We start from the raw sequence: 22,063 nt of genomic DNA on the forward strand, positions 1-22,063 counted from the left end.
TGTTAAAATTAAAGCATAACAAGAATAAACTGATCTTTTTCAGACACATCTCACTGTCCAATGATGCATGTATTTTAAGTAAAAAATATGCCCATTACTGCTAAAAAGATGGGTTGCAAGGATCTCTTAGAGTAGGAATAATAAGTTTCAAGACACAAATTATACCTGTGGTGGAAAAAATGAATATTGTTAAAATGTCAAGTTGGTAGTACCAAACTTTCTTTCCATATGAAAAATATTTACATTTAAGGGAAATGTTTGGGGAGTGACATATCTATGGTATTCTAACTCAGCCTTACAGATGTCATCAAATGAAAGTTTCCTTTTCTTTCTCCTGTCTGTATGCTGACACTGAGAGGAGAAAAAAAAAAAAAAAAGCAAAAAAGATAAACTCTCCATCTTTATGTAGTTCTCTGTTGGCATTTGTCCCTGAGCCAGGTCACCATGAAGTTTGACAAATGCTCGTTCCATCGTTGCTTGTTCAAGAGAAGTGTCAGGAGTGTATGGCTAGGAGGAGGTCTTCCTCTTAGCCATCCTAATCTATGGATTCAGGGTGTGATTCAGTACTAGAGACTCAGATGTTCAGGCAACATATCCCACCCTTTGTTTTATTCAGACACTGCCTATATATACACACGTATATATTCAGTAACTTCACTGTTTTTTAAACTTATGTCTATAGATGGAGGAGGAGGACCTAAGTGAAAGAGGTTTGCCACAGATTGCTTCGATCATGAGTAGAGTTAGAGACTTGAAAAACAAATACAAAAATGAGGACAATATCACAGAGGAGCTTAACTGCACTAAAATCTCAGCTGATACAACAGGTATGTGGTTTTGTTACTCTGTTGTCACTTATGCAACAGTTCTTGACCTTGACTGAGTGAAAGAACGGTAACTGAAAGGATTTAAGGTCTAGCATTTTTTCAATATTAATGATCACAAAAGAAATTTCACCTCTCCTTGTTTCTTTAGTTAACTGTGCTACTCTAGTCTTGTTTAAAAAGAAAGTTAAAATCACTAGTTGTCTTACATGAAAGCTCATAAAAAGTGTTTTCTTCACATGTGCAGTTTTAACCAATCTACTTTGTTATTTTTCTGTCAGATAACTCTGGGACTGTTAATCACATAATGATGACAACAAATAATCCAGAAGATTGGCTGTGTTTTTTGCTTAGGCTAGAGAAAAAGGGTGTTCCTCAGACAGATGCTAGCCTCCTGAACAGACTCATTGGTCGCTACAGTCAGGCTGTGACTGCATTGCCTGCAGAGAAGCACAGTGAAGATGAGAACTATGCTCGTATCCTCGTGAGGTTTGCTGAGTTGAAAGTGTGAGTATTTTTCTCAGTATAAGAACTCATTAAGAATCCTGGATTTGGATGACGATAAAAATAACTTGTTTTCATTAGTAGCTTCTGCAACAAGTTATTTTGAGTGTGTTTTCTTATCAGCTCCTTCAAACTCTGAGCAGCTTTGGTTAGTCAGCTTACCTCCTGTCTCCACAGTACTTTTGTGGTGTCTTTTTTTTTGTATGTGCTAATGAACATGCTTGTTCAGAGCTGTGTGATTGAGATGTCAGTGCTTTTTCTGGGTTCTGTGTGTGGTATGTGTATAGTATGGGACCTTTTCTTTTCAGCTTTATACTCCAGCTCAAAAGAAGCTGCATGGGTGAAATCTGCTAAAACCATGGGTAACTATAATATGTGTATTAAACTGTAGATTATAAATTAGAATTAATGTCCATGTGGACTGCTATAAGTGATTTGCCTGTGAGGTAGAAAATTTGCTATTATCTAATCCTTCTAGTCAAACCTTAGTAGTCTATACTTGTGTAGTGTGCCTTCTCCCTTACTAGGAAAGCCTCATCGAAGTTACATTAAATTAGCTGCTTTAGGGTAAGAACATCTCAGAACATCATTCTGTACATTCATACTTATTAAATTAGTTTTGTTTGTGGTCACTTATTGCTTTATTCAGTCCATATATGAGCAGTGTCATCACTCAGATGTTTTCATACATAATATGGGACAGGGTTATAATTAGATCTTTTTTTTTTTTTTGGAAGGAGTTCTTTTGTAACTTAATCATTAGAACAAATATTTTGCAGAGCCATGCTTTAATGCTACAGCAATCCTTTACAATTAGTTGAGCAGGTGGTCTTCCACTGAACATAGCTAGCCTTTCTGTGGCTTGTATGTCCTCCTGTTTGGCTTTTTGGCAGGTGGCTTCTTCTTGTGGTATATCATCTACTTCTTTTTCTGTACTGTTATTTGCGTGGATTTTGCTGCATCAGTGTTTACTAAAAGCATACAATGGAAGCAATCTGTTGAATCTACTGTTGAGAAACAAGCATGTGTGAATAGTGACCTGTTGTGAATCCTTAGTATCTTGAAGAGGTAAGAATTTTCTGTAAGTGGAGTAAAGCATATCTCTAGAAAGACCTCCTGTCTTTAACAGTCGTGAGAGATGTCCTTCTTGTTCAAAAGTTTGTTGTTTTTCCTCAGGACAGAAACTGTGTAACATAGGTTTCCAGCTCATACTGTTTGGGATTTTTTCCAGAATGGTTGTTGCATGTTAGTATCAAGTCATGTCTGTTATATCATTAAGTACAGTAGGACTTCAAAAAGATTATTTCCTACCTCCCTAATCACTATAAAATTCTTGGACCTACTTCCACTGAGTTTAAAGGTGGATACTTTTAAAATGGGTACTAGAACTACATGTGGCATTCCAAGTGGTATTGCAGAAAGCAAAACTGAAGGCAGTGTCAGTAGCCTCTAATGCTAGAATGAATGAATATTACTAACAATTTTAGTTCTAGTGTCCCACTCAATATCTTTAGTTGTTCGCTGCTACAGCCTTTAGGTACGTTCCTGGGAGAGAAGTCTGTCTTGTGTCACTGTTAAGATGCACTCTACCTAACTCACTGGGTAGTTCACAGCAATGAGATTCTACATCCGCTCTTTTTTTTTCTGCTTCATATTTTTAATTGGCAAATACCATCACTCATGCTTCCTGATGTGCTAATGAAAATTATTCTTTAAAAAAGATGAACAAGCCATTCCAAACCCCTCTTAAAAATGTACCCACCAAAATCTGGCGTAGTATCAATCCCAACAGAATTTTGCTGTATCTCCCTAAATGAAAATCTCTCATTTGAAAATGACTTTCAGAGATTAGCCCATTCATAATAATTTATTATGAGCTGATGCTTTCAGGTTGAGTGGCATATAATGGCAATATTTTATATGAAACTACATTTGTGAACTAGATGTGTAATCACACCAGAACATGAAATTGCTTTTAATTAGATCTAAAAACCAACAGTGTTGCTTGTCTGTAGCTTTTAGAGATTAATGTTAAATTAATCAGTAGGTGGTTATTTGGATCTTGTGTGTTTGGCATGTTTGCTTATTGCTCATAATTCTCTCAGTGTTTGAAAATTCCCTAGTGTTTCATGTTCACCTTCTCTGTTCCTGGCTGCCAGTTTGGCAAGTACTATTTATTGTCTGCTCAGTTTTAGCTTCAGTTAAAGAAAATGCCCTCATCTCATGTCTTCCTAGAGTGCTTCTGATTTAGTTTTCCTTTTAGCTATTGCAAGTAAAGTAGCACTGTGATATACACGTGAGGTGTGTATCTGAAGATATACTGCCTTTGGTGGGAGATGAAAGGTGCTCTTAGTGGAGTTATATTTGCTGTTCTCACAAATTTTGCACCTAACAGGAAAAGCAAGAAAGAGCATCACAAACTCAGCAGCAGTGCCAACAGCTTGAGTTTTTACTGTCCATTGGCACCAACACCTTTCTTCTGATCAAAGCTGCATTATTCCAGTCTTGGCACAGGACCTGTATTGGCCTGGTATCTTCTCTAGCTGCAGTCTGACTGTGTAAAAACCTTTTGCCCCGTTGTGATACTGAGGTTGTGTGAGGAACCCTTGAATGCCCTCTGGAACAGGCAGAGGTGAAGTCAGCTGCAGCTGTGGTTGATGATCTGTACTGTGCATGAGCAGCGCCAGGCCTGCTCTCATGTGGTGATGCTGGCTGTAGCACAGTGCCACCAAGTGTGTGGCACTCGATGCCTGATGCTAATGTTAGGTCCTGTTGTGTGTGTCGCTACCCAAGTCACTGCTGCTTTCTAGAGGAACTTAAAACTTAACACACCTTTTGGAAGAGAACATAATGCACATTACAGCTTACTTGCTGTTACTGACTTTGCCTGCAGATGGGTTATTCTGTGCCTGTCCTGCTGCTTTGGATGATAGGAGCTGAGCTTATTAAACTTACTGGAGTCCAGTAACATGCCTAAACTATAATAGAGACTATTCTCATTCTTAATTCTACGCAATTTTACTGGAAAGATGTTCTTTTTGTCTTTGTGGTGTATTTTTCTATACTTATTTTTTAAGCCATTGTCATAAATTTTTCACCATCCCCCCCTTCTAAGTACTACCTCTGCTTACTTCTTGAACCAAGAAAGTCCTTTAAGTCTTAATTGTGGATTTTGCTAATAAAAGTGTTTAAAGAACTCTTTGGTGGTTTTTCAATATTAAAGGGGAGAGGGAGTCCAGTGAAAGGCAGCACAAATTTATTATTTCAGTGTTCTATAGATTTGGACCTTTTCTATCTTGGCAAGTGTTTACTTAATCTATAGACGCTCTAGAGAGTTAAAATGTGTTTATACTGTGTGCAAGCATCTTGGTTCTCCTTAACCTGTGGCTGAATATAAAACTAGGATTAAAATTTAGTGGAAGAAACTAAATGTGAAGTATCTTGTCTGGACTTTGTGGCACAATCTCTACATTTTAAGTATGGCACATTCACCATTGCTGCTTCTCGTGTGTGCAGAAAAGGGTCTTAAATCCACCTTCTGCTGCCAAACTTAACTGGTAAGACTGTTGCCGAGGAGTATGGGGAAAAGGGAGTGATTTCCCTACGTCTTGTAGAGAGTTGATGGAACCCTTGATAGTTATGTCCTGATTAAATGCTCTTGCTTTATCCTATTTTTTTTCTATACGTATGGTATAACAGATGTACCAACAGTGGCAGCTTCTTTTACTGACTTACATCTCTCAAGGGAATCTGACCATTTGGGTGCAGTTGCAGAAACTCTTCAGTGCAGAGAAGCGCATAACTTCTAGCAAAAATTTGGAGTTCATCGTTGCTTCAGTAACAGCTTGGAAACTTTGTGACCATATTGGTGTTGCAGTGTATAAATATTTACTCTCACTTGACTGATACATGAAAAATGATACATTTTTCCACACTTGGGCTTTCTAAAGCAATCTTACTCTCCTTGTCTTCCTGCCTTGAATCCCTCTTAGTATAGGAGTAGTTGCATTGAGAATGGAGATTTTTTTTTTTCTAGATAACATCAGCATGTAGCCTGCACAGGCTACAGGTGGGTGTTCTGTACAGGTTAGCAGGTGTTCTGAGAGAAAATGTCTGTGTATTTTGAGGAACAATATAAGCAGTGACAAAGAAATGGGTCCTTAATCTTTCTCTCCAGGTTTCAGCAGACTGGTTTTTAGAAATGGTCAGCATGATAGCTTTCAACTATTAAGCAAAAAGTCTTGAAAAAAGTTATTTGTACCTCATTGGTGGCTCTAAAGGAAGAATAAAAACTTCAGCTGTAGATGGACTATTTTTCTACAATTATCTAAAGCCATCACCCAGCACGAGGAACTTCATCCCTGTTCCTCAGGCTTTCCATCCTGTGTAACTATTGATATGCTGTCGTTACAGTCTTCAAGATCCAGAAGAGGCACGGGACCAATTTCATCTGGCCAAACTGAACTGCAAGAAATTTGCTTTTGTGCATGTGGCTTTTGCACAGTTTGAGCTATCACAAGGTGTGTAGAAAAACTTGTTTGTTGCTGTTCTGTGTTGTTCTAGGCTTTGGTGTTTTAAACATGTAAGAACAAAGTGTGTTACATTTTGTTGCTTTGGAACTGAGCAAGAAGGGCATTTGGGACTTCAAGAGTGTTAACAACTGTAGCAAAACATTCCATCATTTTGCCCTGATGTTCTCTAAACCAAGGAAAAGATCTTGGTTGCAGTGCACTTTTCTTATTTGACTCTTACAGATTTTCTTAAAAGTTATAGGTGTGCATGCTTATATATGTAAAATCGACTGCTTTCAGTGTGTTTTGTAAAAACAACCACTTTTCTTCCATTTCTCTTCAATTTGTTTATGGTATTTACTAATGTGTAAAACTAATGAAACAATATCCTTCCTTTTCACACCTCTTCTTAACTGTAATACTGTCTGGAGTAATGATGTTTAATTTAACAATTGCTTTCAACTTTGATTTCTACTAAGTGCATTAGAGATTTTATAATGCATACCTAATAAAGTTTATTTGGTCAAGATAAAAATATATAGAGATAAAGATTATCCACAAAAGTCATCTTTTTGTGCTAATACGATAGAAAATTTGGACTTCAGAATTTGTTGTATTTCTTTACAATTATACTGTTAGTATAACAAGTATACAAAGTGTTAAAAATACTGAGAATGCATTTTTCTGAATTCATAAAGCATATTTTGTGACTTAATGCTAGACTTAATGTGAAAACTTGACTTATATAATTCACTTGTAAATTGTTCCAGGCAGTATCCTTAAAGTGGATATCTAAAAAGGAAAGTGTCTAATGAACAAAGGCTTCAGAGAGATATTCAAAGTGAATATAAGACAGCATGAATGTAATCGCATCTCTAAAATAAGACCATGTTGCCTGACTGCAATTGTTTTCCTTGGTTTCTAACTGTATCCTCCTTACTACTTAGGAAATTTGAAGAAGTGTAAGCAGCTCCTTCAGAAAGCTGTGGAGTGCTCTGCTGTTCCACTGGAAATGTTGGAAACTGCTCTACAAAACTTTCATTTGCAAAAAAAGCAGTTGCTTTCAGATGAGAAGGAGAACTTTGCAGGTAATTGTAATTTCTTAAAATATTGTTTATGCATGTTGTAATTGTGCATTAAGAAAAATCTGTCCCTTCTAGATAGGAACTCATAATCTGCTGTTGTCCAATAAACAGTCATATTTATCTGTAATTTCATTACTATTCCTTCAATACTTGTTCCACCTTTAATGCAATGATTATAGTTTGCAGGAGCCATAAGATGGTAGATTCCCTAATTCTGCGGAGGGTGTTCCTCTGACTGTCATTAGGTATTTGTACTTTGTAGTAGAGGCTCTGAGCTTAAAGTGTGAAATAAGAGCTACTGGTGATAGGGAAGAACTGGAACCAAAACACAGAGGGTAAGTGATACAGCTAGCTTACTTTGAGGTGTATCTTGTGACAGGCCAGTGAAGTTCTGGCAGTTATTTCAGTCAAGTCTAGGAAAAACAATCCATTTCAACTTTTATGTTTTTTACAAGTGGACAAACTCCATGTATTAGAACAAAAATAGTACAAAGTTGTTTTTACTATATGATAAAACATAACTGATACTGATTTCTGGGCATGTAACTTCAATAAGGGTATAGTTACTTCATGAGGTAAGCTCATTTGGAGTGGAAATGAGCAAAAACTATGATTTGGCTTAAATATTGAAATATAGGCAACTAACTTTTCCAAGAGTGGTGTCTAACACTTCCTTATTTTTGCTTTGTGTAAGGACAGAATTAGTGCAAAGCAGGTCTGGTTTAGTTTTGTTAGAGATATGTCTTCAGGAGTGTGGCTTGAGATGTGGCTGCCTCCTCTTGAGTCAATGTTTGTGTGAAACACTAGTTTGGGAGGCAGGGAGGAAGTCCCAAACATTTGGCAACACTTGTAATATTAAAAAATTTAGACTGTAACTGAATGCTCAACTTTGGTCCTATTCAGTTTCCTATTGATCAGATATAGACATTGTAAGTGCCACAGCTGAAATACACAGACTTAGGGTTGTACGTGGCCTAAATCACTGAACTTGGCTCACAGTGAATTTGTCTGGTCCTTCTGGAGCAATAGTCTGTTGTAGTGTATAGACATTTAAGTATTGCCTGTTTGCAGGTAACTTCAAGACTTTTCAGCCTAGGATTTGTCAGTATGAAAGCCATGTTTAGTAACTGGAATTGGGAGGCTTCTTATGGTTTTGGTGACTAAAACTATATTTCATAGAATGTTCGGGGTTGGAAGGGACACTTAAGGTGCCTCACTTTCTAAGAGGGGGGAGGAGAATTTGAGGGAGAAAAACAAATGTTTAATTGATGATTAGTAACTCTGATGTCCTAATTCTAATCTTCTACCACTGATGCTGTTGGCCCTTCTAGGGATTTAGTATGCATCTGTCCAGAAACTGTACTGAAAAACCTAGAGGAAAAAGTATGCCTATGAAAGATTTACCAATTTATCTTGTGGTTGTAACTTTTTATAGTTTTCACTAGAACTGAAAAGGCTGCATGCTTTTGCAGTCAAATTTTTCCATTAGAAATTAAATTGTTTGGATAGCCTTTGGAAATCTTGAATCTCCCTTTTATGTGTTTAAACATAGTTTACAGCTATAGCTGTGTAGACAGCAAGTAGCTAATATATTTAGTTCTTATAGGCCATTTTGTGCTTATCCTGGAAAGCTCCTTTTGGTTGCAAGCCTGGTTTTTTTTTCTTGTTTTTGTTGGAATTATCATGTCTTGTATAAAGTCTTATACAGAATTATACATGTCTGCCTAGATCAGTAGAAAATAGTGATATGTCATTGATACTAGATTATTGCAAATGTATGTTTTAAATTTTCATTTACTATTAAAACTTGTTACTTTTGAAATAAATACAGTCTCAAGTATTGCCTGAATAATTCTCATTTGCCTACAGTGTCAAATACACAAGAGTATGGACTTCAGAACATAGCTGGAAATCACAGAAGCCTGAAAAAGAATGATTCTGGTGAAAATTCTTCTACTGTTACCAGAGTTCTGCTTGGGTAATGACTTGACTTCTTATTTAACTTCTTAAAACATCTTTTAAACGAAAACCAAATATACACTATAGTACAGTGTGTTTTTCTTGCTTTTAGGGAGGAGAAATCACAGGAACTTGATGCTCTAGTTAATTACCACAATCCATTAAGACCACTAAACAAATCTAACCAGGTAGAACATAAAACATTTTGCTTCAGAATCTTAAACTTTTTATTCTGCTTTATACATCTGATAACTTTCAATTTGCTCTTAGGCTTGCCCCTTTGGGAGGGTACCTGTTAAACTAGTAGCTGATGCTGATGATGATGTGATGGAGACTGACGTACCACTTACAGCTAGTGTTATGAAGAGGTATGGTTATGTTGTTGTGCTACAGCACAACAGATTTTAATACTCCTTTTCAACAGTGTTTTTATGGGGTAGTGGAAGTGTCAGATGTTAAGGATGTTTAATCTAAAGATTGTCTAATAGTCTTTACAGTTGCAGTAGGTATTGCAGTAACCTCCTTTCTATCTTACTACTCAGATTCTTTGTATGAGAGCATGTAAAAATATTTTTTTTTTCCCCTGGCTAATCAGTAGACTCAAAAGAAGTGGAGACTAAGGAAAAGAGAAATAGTTCAAAATAAATTTGTTTATTCCAGTTCCTAATATTAGAGGTAGTCATGTAACTTTCCAAAGATTTTAAATCCTTGCTTTTTAACGTAACCCATGTGATAATGATTATGTTAAAGGGGTTATGCTCATTTTGTTGAGAAAAACTGTTCAGCAGTGAAAATCTGCCAATAGAATAGCATTTTGCTGCATGTTACCTAATGATAGCAGAGCTTGAAAGTATACAGAAGAAAAAGCTTCCCTTCTCCACCAATTCTACATCATATGTTGGTATGTGATGTAATTGATGTTATTCCAATAGGCAAAAACCTACCTCCAAATGTACAGCCTTCACTGCACCTTTTCCACCATCGGAACCAAAATCTAGCGGGGGTGATTCATATGACCTGGGAGACTTACAGGTAACTTAAATCTTTTTTTTTAAATAGATGTAAGGAACTCTAGCTAGCTTTCCTATGGTATTAGAAAGGAAAATAAAACACTTTTTTCAGTTCAAGAAAGAAAAGGTAGAATTTTCCTTCTATGTCAATCAATCATTTGTGAATAGGAATGTTCATTGTGGCTTTTTAAATTTAAAAACTGTTATGCATAACTGAGAATTAAGAAAGCTTTCTCTGAGCAGTTCATCTGATGTAAGAAATGGGAAGAGTGTTAAAAATCTGTCAGGTGATTTATGAAGAGGGAATAAGTAATGAATTTTATCACGGGAAGTATTCTAGTCAATGAGGTCCATTTAATTGAGTTCATTAAGTGCTCTATGTAGCTGTAAATTTTGGCTTTTGATAAGACATGGAATCTGAGCTATGCCTTGCATTTTCATGTCTTGTGTCCCCATCCCCAGGAAGAAAACTGAACACAAGAAAGCATTCAAGTCTTTGTTACAGGAACTGTATGATGGAAGTAGTGTTAATGGATTTAAAAATAGCGTCAGTAATACTTGTCTGTGTACCCTGCCCTGTTTCCTGAACCACGTTTGCTTTGTGGTGCGTCAGTCACTAACTATCATGAGGAAATGTCTTTTGGACATTATGCTTGCTGTCTCCTTTGATTCTTTTTAAGATTATTTTTGTTTTCTTTAGTCCTGGCAAGAAAAAAATTCTTCACAGTTGCAGATGCTGGAAGAAAATAGCTTAGAAATGACTACTAATTCAACTGTAACTCTCAAACCCAAAATGGATACAAGTCTTGCCATGAAAAGAGAAGGTAACTGTTAATGTGTGATATTTTTGTTTTTTTTGGAATAGAATAAGCATTGAAAATCTTAAAACATTTTAAAAAAAGAAATCATTGCTAAGTATTCTTCAAAAAGTGAAAAAGTTGGTCTGCTTGCAACTGACTGAGGAGCGTTTAATTTAAAATCTGGTATTTTACCAGAGTGGTAAAAAAAAAGAAAAAAAAAAAAAAACCACCAAAAAAAAACAAACCAAACCACAACAACCACACAACACCCAACCAAAACCCACAAAAATCCCCACTGCAATGCTGTCCAAAAGTGTGGCGTGCTGGGCTTGAAATGAAATCCCAATGTATAGTGCTAAATCATTATGCCCTTAGCTCTTACAATACATAACAAATAGGCACTGAAACAGCAACAGTGCAAGGTTTCAAATGAGGACTTGCCAGCCACTACTGAGTAGAAAAGTGTTGCCAGAGTATCAGATAACGGTGCTATTTTGTACCAAAAAAAGGTGATGTTGACTTAGAGAAACTCAAACTTAGTTTTATAATGTCCTAGAGGTGTAGTCTGTTTAGTTTTTTTGAGACAGACTCAAATTATGGTGGTTTGCTTTTCCTGTGGTTTTTTTTTTTTCCCCTTATGCTCCTAGTTTACCCTACAGATGCCATAGCTCTAGTTTCTTTTGTTGAAGTTGAATCTGGGATCATTTTGGCTGCAGTAAGCTTTTCAAGGAGACCTTGACATTGTCTTTCACTTGAAAAAAGAGCAAAGCTCACAAATCTTTTTGAATGCAGAACATCCGTGTCATCTGTTGCTTTCATCATTTTTTCTATTTTTTTTTTTTAATAAATTTGTTACCTTGAGTGTTTCTTAACTTCTTGTAATACAGTGTTTCCCTCACCTGAGTTTTACCACAGCGCATGCATGCATCACAATTGTTGGGCAAAGTATAGAGTAAGTTTCTTTAATGTCATAGTTACTTTCTGATGAGGTTTCAAAAAAGTATAAAACCCACTTAATTGAAGGCAAACTATTCGCCCCTTTTTTCCTATGCCCTGCAGGAAAAACCTGAGTTATTTTCACCATTCTTTCCATACACTCAGTGCAATCCAGTTTACTAACTTGTACTGGAGGAATCCTTTTGTTTGTGTGAATGATACTTGTGCTAAATAAATGTGTACTCTACAGGGGCTTAGTAAACTTCTGTGTCAATCAACTGTGTTACTGCTTTTGATTACTGTAAATGCTCTTGCTTTAAACAGCATGGTGCTTCAGCCTGAAAATGTCTGAAAATGACTAGTTATTTTAAACAAATTTAAGTTTTGCTATCATTTGAATGGCTGAGATTCTTACTGCATTAACATACTTTTGGGGAATGATTAACTTATTTTGGAAACAGATGGTTTTGGTGTTTTCCAGAGATAACTTAAGCTCTAATGAAGTGGTTATCTTGTGCATGGAGTTCGACTACTGTGTGAAGTCACCACATGACATAGAAGCAGGGGTGGTGTGAGACCCCCTTACGTAGTGGTCTTTCTGGGAAATGTTCTAAACCACTCATTTAAAGCAAGTGTTTCAGGGCTGGTAAAATTTAGAAGGTGACTACTTACTAATGGCTTGGCATGAACACTGGTGTATCAAATACATGGGCTAAGCTTTTACAGTTACTTACCATTTCTGTATTTCATTAGAAATGTAGTTCCTTAGGTGAATTTCTGATACTGCTGAAGAAATTAGATGAAAATGTCTAATATCACAACAGCTGGATTTAGGATTATATGGTTACCTACCTTTTGTAGGAGAGAGAGATTTAATTTGAAAAATGGTGACTTTTTAACTTCAGTGTCCCCTCAACCCCTTAGAGAAACCTTTCCAATTGGCCTCCATTGGAACAGTTTGAGTTTCAGGTCATACTTTTCACTTTGTGCTTCATTCAGCTTCCAGACTAGGAGCTGGCTGTAGTCCCTCAGTTCTTTGGTAGCTGAAATGTGCTCAACTTCTGCTTAGTGTGAGATCCTGCTTTCTAGTTGTTTAGAAAGAAAACACTTCAAGCATGTGAAGGGGTGCTCCTCGGCTCTGCTGTTTGCAGCCTGCCCTGCAGTCTTCCACCAACCAATTCAGTATCTTGCTACCTCTGCAAAAGGAACCATGAGATGGAGCAATACCTTGTCCCTTTAGGCCTCTGGCTTCAGCCATTGCACTGGATTATAGGCTGGCTGTTGTCACAGATATCAGACTTCTAATCTGAAGTATTGCAGTAAGTTTCTCTTCAGTGCTTTACAAACCTAAGTGTACCAGGATGTTGTAATACAAATGATGAATACGATCCTGTTCTGTGTGGAAGGAAGTGGTTGTATCTCTGTTACTGTTGTAGTAGTATCCTAAGATTTTGAAGAAAGTCTCCATGTTACTACACCAAAAACTCTGTACAAATCCTGAAGATCACATCAATGCCTTTTAATGCCTGATTAGTCAGTCAACTGTTCATTTATTCTAATCTAGAAAATGAGGTAAAATTATTCTAAAAACTTTGGGATAAATCTGCTAGCAAATGTTTGAAGTACTTAATATCAAGTCTTTTTAATAATCAGATTTTTTTTTTTTTTTAGAAAATAAAGTCCAGCATCATGAGCTGAAGATACCAGAGCCAAGGAGTCTGGAAAATCAACAGCAACAATCTAGTTCTGGTGAAAGCTATAGAAAGCAGTTGGAGCAGATTAAACTAAACTGTGTTAATGCCAGAAAAAAATGGCCAGTTCAAGAAATGGCACAGAAAAGCAGCTATAAAGAGGTACAGTATCAGGAAAACATAGTGATGTTCTAGCTGCAGCAGCCTTCACATGCTGAAAGAAATTATTTCTCTATTCTTAATTGTGGCTCTGCGTGTGGAATAATATTTTGCATTACCCTCTATAGGGAAAACAGTCAAGCTTTGAACAATCTGGCCGTCACATTTCGAAAGGATTATCTCCACCAGATGCTGTTTCTAAGAGAAATGATCCATCACAAGTTTGTGGAACACCAAGCACCACACGTAGTGATTATATGGAATGGTAAGCCACCTCTTTGAGCTGCACACTCGCAAATGGCAGTTGATCTCTGGAAAGACTTTGTCAGTTTTTAACAGGGATTCTGAAGCTTTTCTGTTCAGAGAAGGAGATTTGAGTGCTTCTAAGACTCAATGTCAAGTACCTGACTTTTAGATTTGGATTGCATTTAGGGAACTTCATCTTCCATGTCAACTTTCAGCATTTGGAAGTACACTATCAAATCTCTAAGTCCTTATTAGATCCCTTATCTGATCCCTGCTATGTGATACCTTGGTTTTTGTGTCCAACTGGCTTTTTAGACTGATAACTGTATTTCAGTGAGATTCCCATGATGCAGTTGTCTGTGGGTTTCAAAAAAAAAAAGTTTAAAGAATTTAGAGGCTTGCAGAACTGAGCACTCAAGTTAGGAAGTACGAGCATTTGATCCACGTAATCTTAAATTAGCCATAAACCCCAGTGCATATGTGGATAAATCTTTCTGATTACTTTTTTCATAAGTATCTAAAATCAATCATGGGTCAATGGTGTATGATGCATAAGCACTCTTCCTGCTTGTAGGGCCTTTGTCTAGCTGTAGAATTTAGAACATGTGCAGTGGACAAAGCACATCTTCCCCTGATGAACCTGATAAAAGTAGTCCTTGAAGAGATTCTGTCCTTGCTTATGTCAAACTCCAATAATATGCAAACTTTAAGAAAGTCTCATTAGACTCAGTATGTGTGGCATGTGAGGAATATGCAAAAAATGTTTTTGACTTTTCCAGATGTGTAATTTTATTCTCTACAAAAAAACTCCTAGGCATATAAATTTTTTTCCGGTCCTGATTTTAGCATCAGTTTCTGTAAACAGAGTGGGGGGTGGGGCTGGGATAGATATATTTTATAATATAATTATATATATTTATATACATCTTCTATATAAGATATATTTGGTATTATAAAATATATGGTAGATACATCAAGGGATCAAATGAAACCACAAAATATTTCTTTCAGTCTTTAGTTTTCTTAAAGACATTCTTTTTCTGCTTATGCAGTGTAGCTAAAGCTTTCCAAAAAAATCTCATGGTTGTCTTGAAGTTGTCTTGATATACTTTAAAAGTCTCTCCATCTAAAAATGTTTTAAATAATGTTAAGCTAAAGAAAAAATGTGGTTCAGTTTATCTTAGTATCTTAGGGTAAGATTTTCTAGGTGTATGGTTCTTTCACTTTCCAGTTTGTGGGGAGTGCCAGCTAGTATCTGAAGATGGGGATTTAATTAGTTTCTGTTTTAAGAAATATTTAAGTACGTAATAGAGTAAATGTACTTCTAAGTAAAAAAGTTGAAGTGGTCTTAATGCTAAGTACTGAATGGATCAGAGGCTTGGACTTTTGCTAGTCAATAGGGTTTAACTTTCAAGAAGCATTGAAGATTTCAGCCTTGTTGTTAGAATATTCCTAAAAAACAACTGAATGGAGATATTGTTTGTAATTTCTTTTAGTTTCAGAACGCCAGTTGTAAAGAACAACTTTCTACCAGGGTGTCAGATTTCTACTCCCTACAGTCAGCTCCCATCTTTCCTACCACATACTCCAGCAACTCCATTTCAAAATCAAGCTGGCTTTCAGGTAACAATTTTAGACTGTTCTGCCACTCTTCAGTGTATATTTTCATTGAAGACTATTTTAGGTTAAATATATGCATGCATATTTTTTAATATAAAGTTGCTATTCATCTTTCTGGATGAGTAATGGAAATGAGTCTGTATTGCTTATTCTCAAAATAAGTTTCTTCACATGTATGTCTGAATTTGGGTAAAATAAGTCAGCTGTTGAAAACTCAGTTCAGTTGTGTGAAAAGCTTTTATGTCTAATATCTAAGGCTTTACTGATTTGACTTCATGACAGAGGCAAGAACTAGAGTTGCTGGTTTTGTTGTGCTGTGTTTTTATAGTGGTACGACCCGCTGTAGTGGGGTACCTGTAGAGAAAAGCAGTGTTTGTTAAAAAAAAAAACATAAAAAAACCAGAAGAACTTGAGGGCAGGTGTGAAAAGATGAAGAGTTACATTCCTCCATTTCATTATTCACAAATTTTGATCTATTTGTAGTGGCCTGAAATCATGTAAAAAATGGATTACCTTAGGATAGCTGCATGTTCAGGTAGGAATCTTGCCAACTGAAGGTAGAACTGGGGGATAGGTTTAAGCTTCCTACCAGAAGATTAATATTTCGAATTTGTGACTCTTTTACAGTTTGTAACAGTTATGGACAATACAGGCTGCTTCAACTTCACAGCTAGCTAATAGTTAGCTTTAAATTAAAGCTGTACTCAAATAGCTTACTATTTAAGTTATATGCTGTGACTAAAAGCTTTTTCCAATGTTATCTGTGAAGAGGAAAACGTCTCCAACAATCTGAGAAGCCTTATTAAACAAGTGTTTTCTTGATTTCCAGTGTGAAGAGTATTGGTATCTTTTTTTTAGGAGAGTTCAGTGATGTTTCATGTCAAGTGGTGATTGTTATATGAATATTTTTGCTATGGCGACTCTTACTTTCAAGATAAACATTTAAAGTTTAGCTTTACTACTCTTGTCATTGTCTTTCTGAACAAGATAAAGCATATTAATTTAAATAAAAAATATTGCTATTGAATTCTGCTGTGTGTATACCAATAGTTATTTCCTTTTTCTGTATCTGCACAGGTTCAAGCTTCTGTACCTTCACATGAATGTCTTGCCATCAAGGGAAAGGTTTACACAATATTAAAGCAAATAGGTAGTGGGGGCTCAAGTAAGGTAAAGTACTCTTTTATCTTTTTAGACAGTCACTCATTTACACAGTATTGTAAACATACATATTAAAGTCACCTAATAAAGAGTGCCTAGTACTAACATGTACAAAGTGTTTGAGTGACCCAGAGAATCTGGAAATTAGTTTTAATGCTGTGCTTGGACTTCATCCCTCATGGATGCAGAATAAACATTGTGTATAGATTAGATTTGGTGTAATGCTGTTTTATCTGAGTTTTCAGATAGCCCAAAATAATTGAATAAATATATTATGAAAATGATGCTTCAATTGCTATAGGATATTAAGCACAGTAGTACTCAGTGGAACAATGAAGCAAAAACAGTGGGTAGATAAAGGAGTGTATTGAAGTAAGGAGTAAATGGTGAACAGAAGCTCTGAGCTGATGTGCTCAGAACACAGAACAGAAGCTTCAGAAATAAGAAAGTGAGAATCCAACTCTCATGAGCATCTATTAAAAATAAAATCTCAATTAAGTAAACAATGGTGAGAGCCCACTTCATGGAGGGTGGCTTGGCAGCTACATCAGCCCATTCCCTGAAGGCTCTGAGATGCATGTCATTAGGCTCTAACATTCAAGTGCCTCAGCTGGTCACAAATCTGATCTCCTCTGACAGTGGGAGGGACTTTGTTCCCCCTTGTCCCTGTCTTGTGGTCTGTCTACATAAGAGGTGTGAGAAGAGAGGTTGCCAGTGGAAACAGGCTAAAAAGTTAATCTTACATGATTCTGTTAATCCAGAGAGTAACAAATTGAAGAGTAACGGAATAGAACAAGAGTATAATATTTCAGCATAGTATGGAAGAGGCCTACAATGATCATCTGGTCCAACTGCCTGAGCACTTCAGGGCTGACCAAAACTTCAACGCATGTTACTAAGGGCATTGTCCAAATGCATGTTAAACACTGACAGGTTTGGGACACTGACAACCACCTCCTTGGTAAAAAAATGCTCCCTAATGTTTCTGTTGTAGTTGGTGGTTTCTGTCTTAATTTTGTTGTCCTGCTAACTTGTATGAACTTTTTTGTAAATCTAGTGTTGCTTCTTCCTTTGGAAAAGGCACACTTTTCCTTTGAAATTCTGGCTGTGGTGAGGTGTAGGACTATAGTAAATCAGAACTAGGGCTGAATGAAATTATCAACTTATATTGTTTTGCAGGTGTTTCAAGTACTGAATGAAAAGAAGCAGCTGTATGCTGTCAAATATGTGAATCTAGAGGAAGCTGATCAACAGACTGTTGAGAGCTATAAGAACGAAATTGCTCATTTGAGTAAACTGCAGCAGCACAGTGATAAGATCATCCGCCTTTATGGCTAGTGAGTAAACATTAATTTTATTAAAACAGTATCTTTGCATATAAAAAGTTGCCTGAAATTTTAATGTAAGTATATTTATTTTTTTAGTGAAATTACTGATCAACATATCTACATGGTAATGGAGTGTGGAAATATTGATCTCAATAGCTGGCTCAAAAAGAAAAAACACATTGATCCGTTGGAACGGAAGAGCTACTGGAAGAACATGCTGGAAGCTGTTCACACAATCCATGAATATGGTATTCTTAAGTAATTCTAGGCATTTATGTAGGTTATATACTGGAGATGATAAGCATGTGTTCAAATTTTGGGGATGGTACTGCTCTTAGTTTTTATATAAGCCTAGCTGGTCTTGAAAGGTGGTTATTTACTGTGTTGTGAAAAACTCAGTGAAAGAAGGTGAGTATATCTTGATGCAGAGGTAGACTTGCTCTGCCAACTCAAAGGATTCTCCAGGTTATCACCACTGTATAGTGCTTTCTATTTCCTTGCAAATAGGAGGTTATCTTTTCTGTATTAAACTGCATGGGATGCTCACAGTACTTCTTGTTCTCCACTAGGCTCAGTTTTCAGCCACCCATCCTCTCCAAAGCAGCTTTGATGTTAATGATAGCTTTTACACAGCTCTCTTTAGTGTTTCAGCTTTTTCTCATACTTCTTCAGGCCCCTTTCTTCTTTACCCATGTAATTAAAGTGCATGTATCTGTATTGTTTGTCTATATAACATAAAGGAGAGAGCAGATTTGGATCCTTTTCCCATTTAAGGAAAAAAATGAAGAGACCTGTGTACGCAGAGGGCATTTCCTCTTCACAGCACAAAACCATTAGGACATTCAATAACATAGACAGCAAAACCTACCAAAACACAGGCTACATACTATGTGATGTGTCCCTGAAACAATTTTGCAAAATATAAGGATTAATTGGTTGATTATATGGATAATAAGAGAAATTCATAAGTAATGTAAGTAGGCTTTGTGAGAGGTCGGTCATATGTAATCCTCAGTGAATCATATAAAGAGTTTGGTTGGAAGGGGCCTTAAAGAGCACTTGGTTCCAACATCTCCCTCTAAACCAGGTTGCTCAAAGCCCTGTCCAACCTGGTCTTGAACACCTCCACTGATGGAACATCCACAACTTCACTGGACAACCTCCTCCAGTTCACATCACCTTCACAGTGATGAACTTCTTCCTAATACCTAACCTCAATCTACCCTCTTCCAGTCTGAACCCATTACCCTTTATCCTATCACTACAAGCCCTACAAGTCCTAACTGTTTAAGAAGAAATGGAAACTGTATAGAAACATCATGAAATTTGCAAAGAATGATTTGGGTTTCCTGGGTAAAGTTGATCTGCAGCTTCTCTTTGAAATGAGTTATGGGAACTGAGCATTGACAATCCTATAGTAGTAACTTGGATTGACTAAACCTAGATTGACTTTAAACTCTTTTTTTACAGGCATTATTCACAGTGACCTGAAACCAGCAAACTTTCTGATAGTTGATGGAATGTTAAAACTAATTGACTTTGGCATTGCAAACCAGATGCAGCCAGATGTGACAAGCATCATTAAAGATTCTCAGGTGAAATACTTCTAGGAAATCAATGTACACTTTACACAAATGCAGTGGTACTTCCTGATTACGTTGATTAACGTAGCAACTTCAATAAATACTGAACTTTTATGCTGAATAGTTATACATAAATCTATAAATTTATTGATATAAATTTTACATATTTATATAGAACAAAATAATGGCCTTCAACCTTAACAGAAACCAAATGAAGATGCTTTTCAGTGCTTTGAGACAAAAATCTTAATTTAATTCACTTGTTAAAAACTTAAGTGTCTTCTTCACTTAAAGGGATGTTTTTACTTTTTTATGGCTAGGTTGGCACAATGAATTATATGCCACCTGAGGCAATAAAAGACATGTCTTCTTATGGAGAAAATGGGAAATCTCGATCTAAGGTAATGTGATCTTTTTTTCCTCCTATATTTCCTTCATATTAAGAAAGCAGGAATTCAGACATGTATCTTAAGGCTTAGTTTTCTCAGAATCTTCCACTGACATTAGAACAAAAGGAAATCTGTTGTGCCATCATGATGGCGAGCAGTTTGATGGCTAAGCTTATTCCTCTAAGCTACCTAAAAGCATTTTGCAGATGGTGGTTAGAAAAAAAAGTGCTGAATTGAGTAAAATGGAAAGCAAACCAGATTGCACAGGCTTGGGTGTTGGAGGAGCTGGTAATAATATAATGATAATACCAGAACTGATAATAAATGTGAAAAATATCTTTAAGTCCATTTTTGTGTAACGATATAAAACAGCCTTCTGTTGTGTTATCAGTGTGAATGGCACTGAGCAGTGATAGCGCAGTGAAATGCAGGCAGCATTTCACATAGTGGAGGCTGTACAGATGACTGTTATAAAAGTCTGAGCATCATAAGGGCCCACCATGCTGTGCATCTCTGACAAGTCCTTTGCAATGAAATCGCTGCAGGGTAGGGCTTTCAGGGGGTGGTTCTGGGAGGAATCTTCCATTGCTTTGAGTGAGAGAATCAGTCCATTGTTTTTTGGTTGCCTGTTGTGCTGCTTATGCCCTTTTTGGTTCATCTTCATTGTGCTAAAAATTGGTGGAGCTCTTGCAGTACTGCTAGCTACTACACTGAAACATTTTAACACCTGCATAAATAACCCTGGCTTAGAAAACTTCTGAAAGAAATAAAATTTGCTTTCTGCTGTGAACCATTGTTAATGTTTGTTTAAATAAGATATGATGATGCTTGTGTCATTGTCGTATTTTTTTAATTCCTCTAAATGAGAGGCAGGTTTTGCAATAAATGAGTGATACCTAATAAGGTCTTTTAAAAGATGACGCAATGAAGTCTCGAATTTTAGGGGACACGTGAATTCTCTGTATCCTATTAATCACTTAATGGGTGCAGAGTCTTGTGGAAAGATATTTTCAAAAGAATCCATATGTGCATATGCACACTTAAAGGTTGCGACTTAACTGTTGAATTACAGTGAATTAGTTGAATTAGTGAAAAACAATCTTTGTCATTCATAAACAGAATACGTCATTCTTTTATCAAGGATTATACTTTTTACCTTTTTTAAAAATTGCATGTAAATTGCAGACTTGTTCTGGAGCTCTGCTCTGTGTGATTCTTTCCTAGTTTCTCTCTTCTCCACTCCCCCAGCCTTATGTGCTTCTCTTGGAGTGCTTCAGGTTCAACAGGAGAAGTGAAAAGCCCTCCTGTAGGGAACAGCTCAGGAGTGGTGGTAGAAATCTGGATCTGAATCCAATAAACCCAGAGGAACTGAACTATGGCTTCCCACTTTGGGGACATAGCTGTGATGTCTCACTGTTTCCTGGATCAAATTAATTTAGTATGCTTTCATTTGTATTTCTTCCTAAATCCAAAATTAGAATCCTGCTGTTCATCTTAAGGGCCACCTTTAATTTTCAGTTGTTCAAATTAAGTTGATTTTCAAGGACAATAAAGAGCTTTCTTATGGAATACTAGTGAATAAAGCCACATCGCTCTCTTGGTAAATAATGGCATGCTGTCTTGGTGATTGTGTGTGATAGTTAATAAGATCTGTTATCCAATGTGAAATAGATACATTGTTAAGTGAAATAAATGACTGTACAATTATATGATAAATTGACTGAAGGAACAGTTCCTTGTGTGAGGAGTAATCTTAATTTTTTTTTTTTTATATCAGATAAGCCCCAAAAGCGATGTGTGGTCATTGGGATGTATTTTGTACTGTATGACATACGGAAGGACTCCATTTCAACATATAACAAATCCAATTAATAAACTACATGCTATTGTTGATCCTAGTTATGAAATAGAATTTCCAGATATTGCTGAGAAGGATCTTCAAGATGTGCTAAAGGTAACTGTCCTTTAAGATTAACTTTGATACAGATAATGGCAATTTCTTTAATGAAAATGTATTTTCTTAAGCTGAATGAGCTTTGCTTAAGAAACTTTTTTTTTCACAATTAAATGCTTACTGCTGCTTGTAGTAACAGGCTTTATTCCAAAGGAAGACTTAATGAAGCTAGAGCTACTTCATATAGTTGCCATAGTAAAAGTCTATTTTCAGCTCAGTAGCAAATAAATACTTCAAGCAGTCTGGCTTAACACCTTTGATGAACAACCCAAAGGAAATATGCTGATTTTCATCCTCTGTCTC

General features: G+C 36.4%; 1 protein-coding gene across 1 annotated transcript in view; it reads left to right on the forward strand.

The window, feature by feature from the left end:
• The first annotated feature begins 682 nt into the window (after window positions 1–682).
• TTK (TTK protein kinase) overlaps window positions 683–22,063 on the forward strand; it is a 23,532-nt gene continuing 2,151 nt past the window's right edge. Inside the window, exons 1-18 of the mRNA XM_008939178.1 lie at window positions 683–827; window positions 1,106–1,331; window positions 5,742–5,848; window positions 6,787–6,927; window positions 8,794–8,902; window positions 8,996–9,071; window positions 9,154–9,251; window positions 9,816–9,915; window positions 10,594–10,717; window positions 13,301–13,482; window positions 13,608–13,744; window positions 15,222–15,348; window positions 16,423–16,515; window positions 17,686–17,843; window positions 17,931–18,082; window positions 19,305–19,429; window positions 19,738–19,818; window positions 21,584–21,760. Coding sequence (XP_008937426.1) covers window positions 683–827; window positions 1,106–1,331; window positions 5,742–5,848; window positions 6,787–6,927; window positions 8,794–8,902; window positions 8,996–9,071; window positions 9,154–9,251; window positions 9,816–9,915; window positions 10,594–10,717; window positions 13,301–13,482; window positions 13,608–13,744; window positions 15,222–15,348; window positions 16,423–16,515; window positions 17,686–17,843; window positions 17,931–18,082; window positions 19,305–19,429; window positions 19,738–19,818; window positions 21,584–21,760 — 2,358 coding nt within the window. The remainder of the gene's footprint in view (window positions 828–1,105; window positions 1,332–5,741; window positions 5,849–6,786; window positions 6,928–8,793; window positions 8,903–8,995; window positions 9,072–9,153; window positions 9,252–9,815; window positions 9,916–10,593; window positions 10,718–13,300; window positions 13,483–13,607; window positions 13,745–15,221; window positions 15,349–16,422; window positions 16,516–17,685; window positions 17,844–17,930; window positions 18,083–19,304; window positions 19,430–19,737; window positions 19,819–21,583; window positions 21,761–22,063) is intronic.

This window comes from Merops nubicus, unplaced genomic scaffold (genome assembly GCF_000691845.1).
Source record: "Merops nubicus isolate BGI_N331 unplaced genomic scaffold, ASM69184v1 scaffold10264, whole genome shotgun sequence".
NCBI lineage: Eukaryota > Metazoa > Chordata > Aves > Coraciiformes > Meropidae > Merops > Merops nubicus.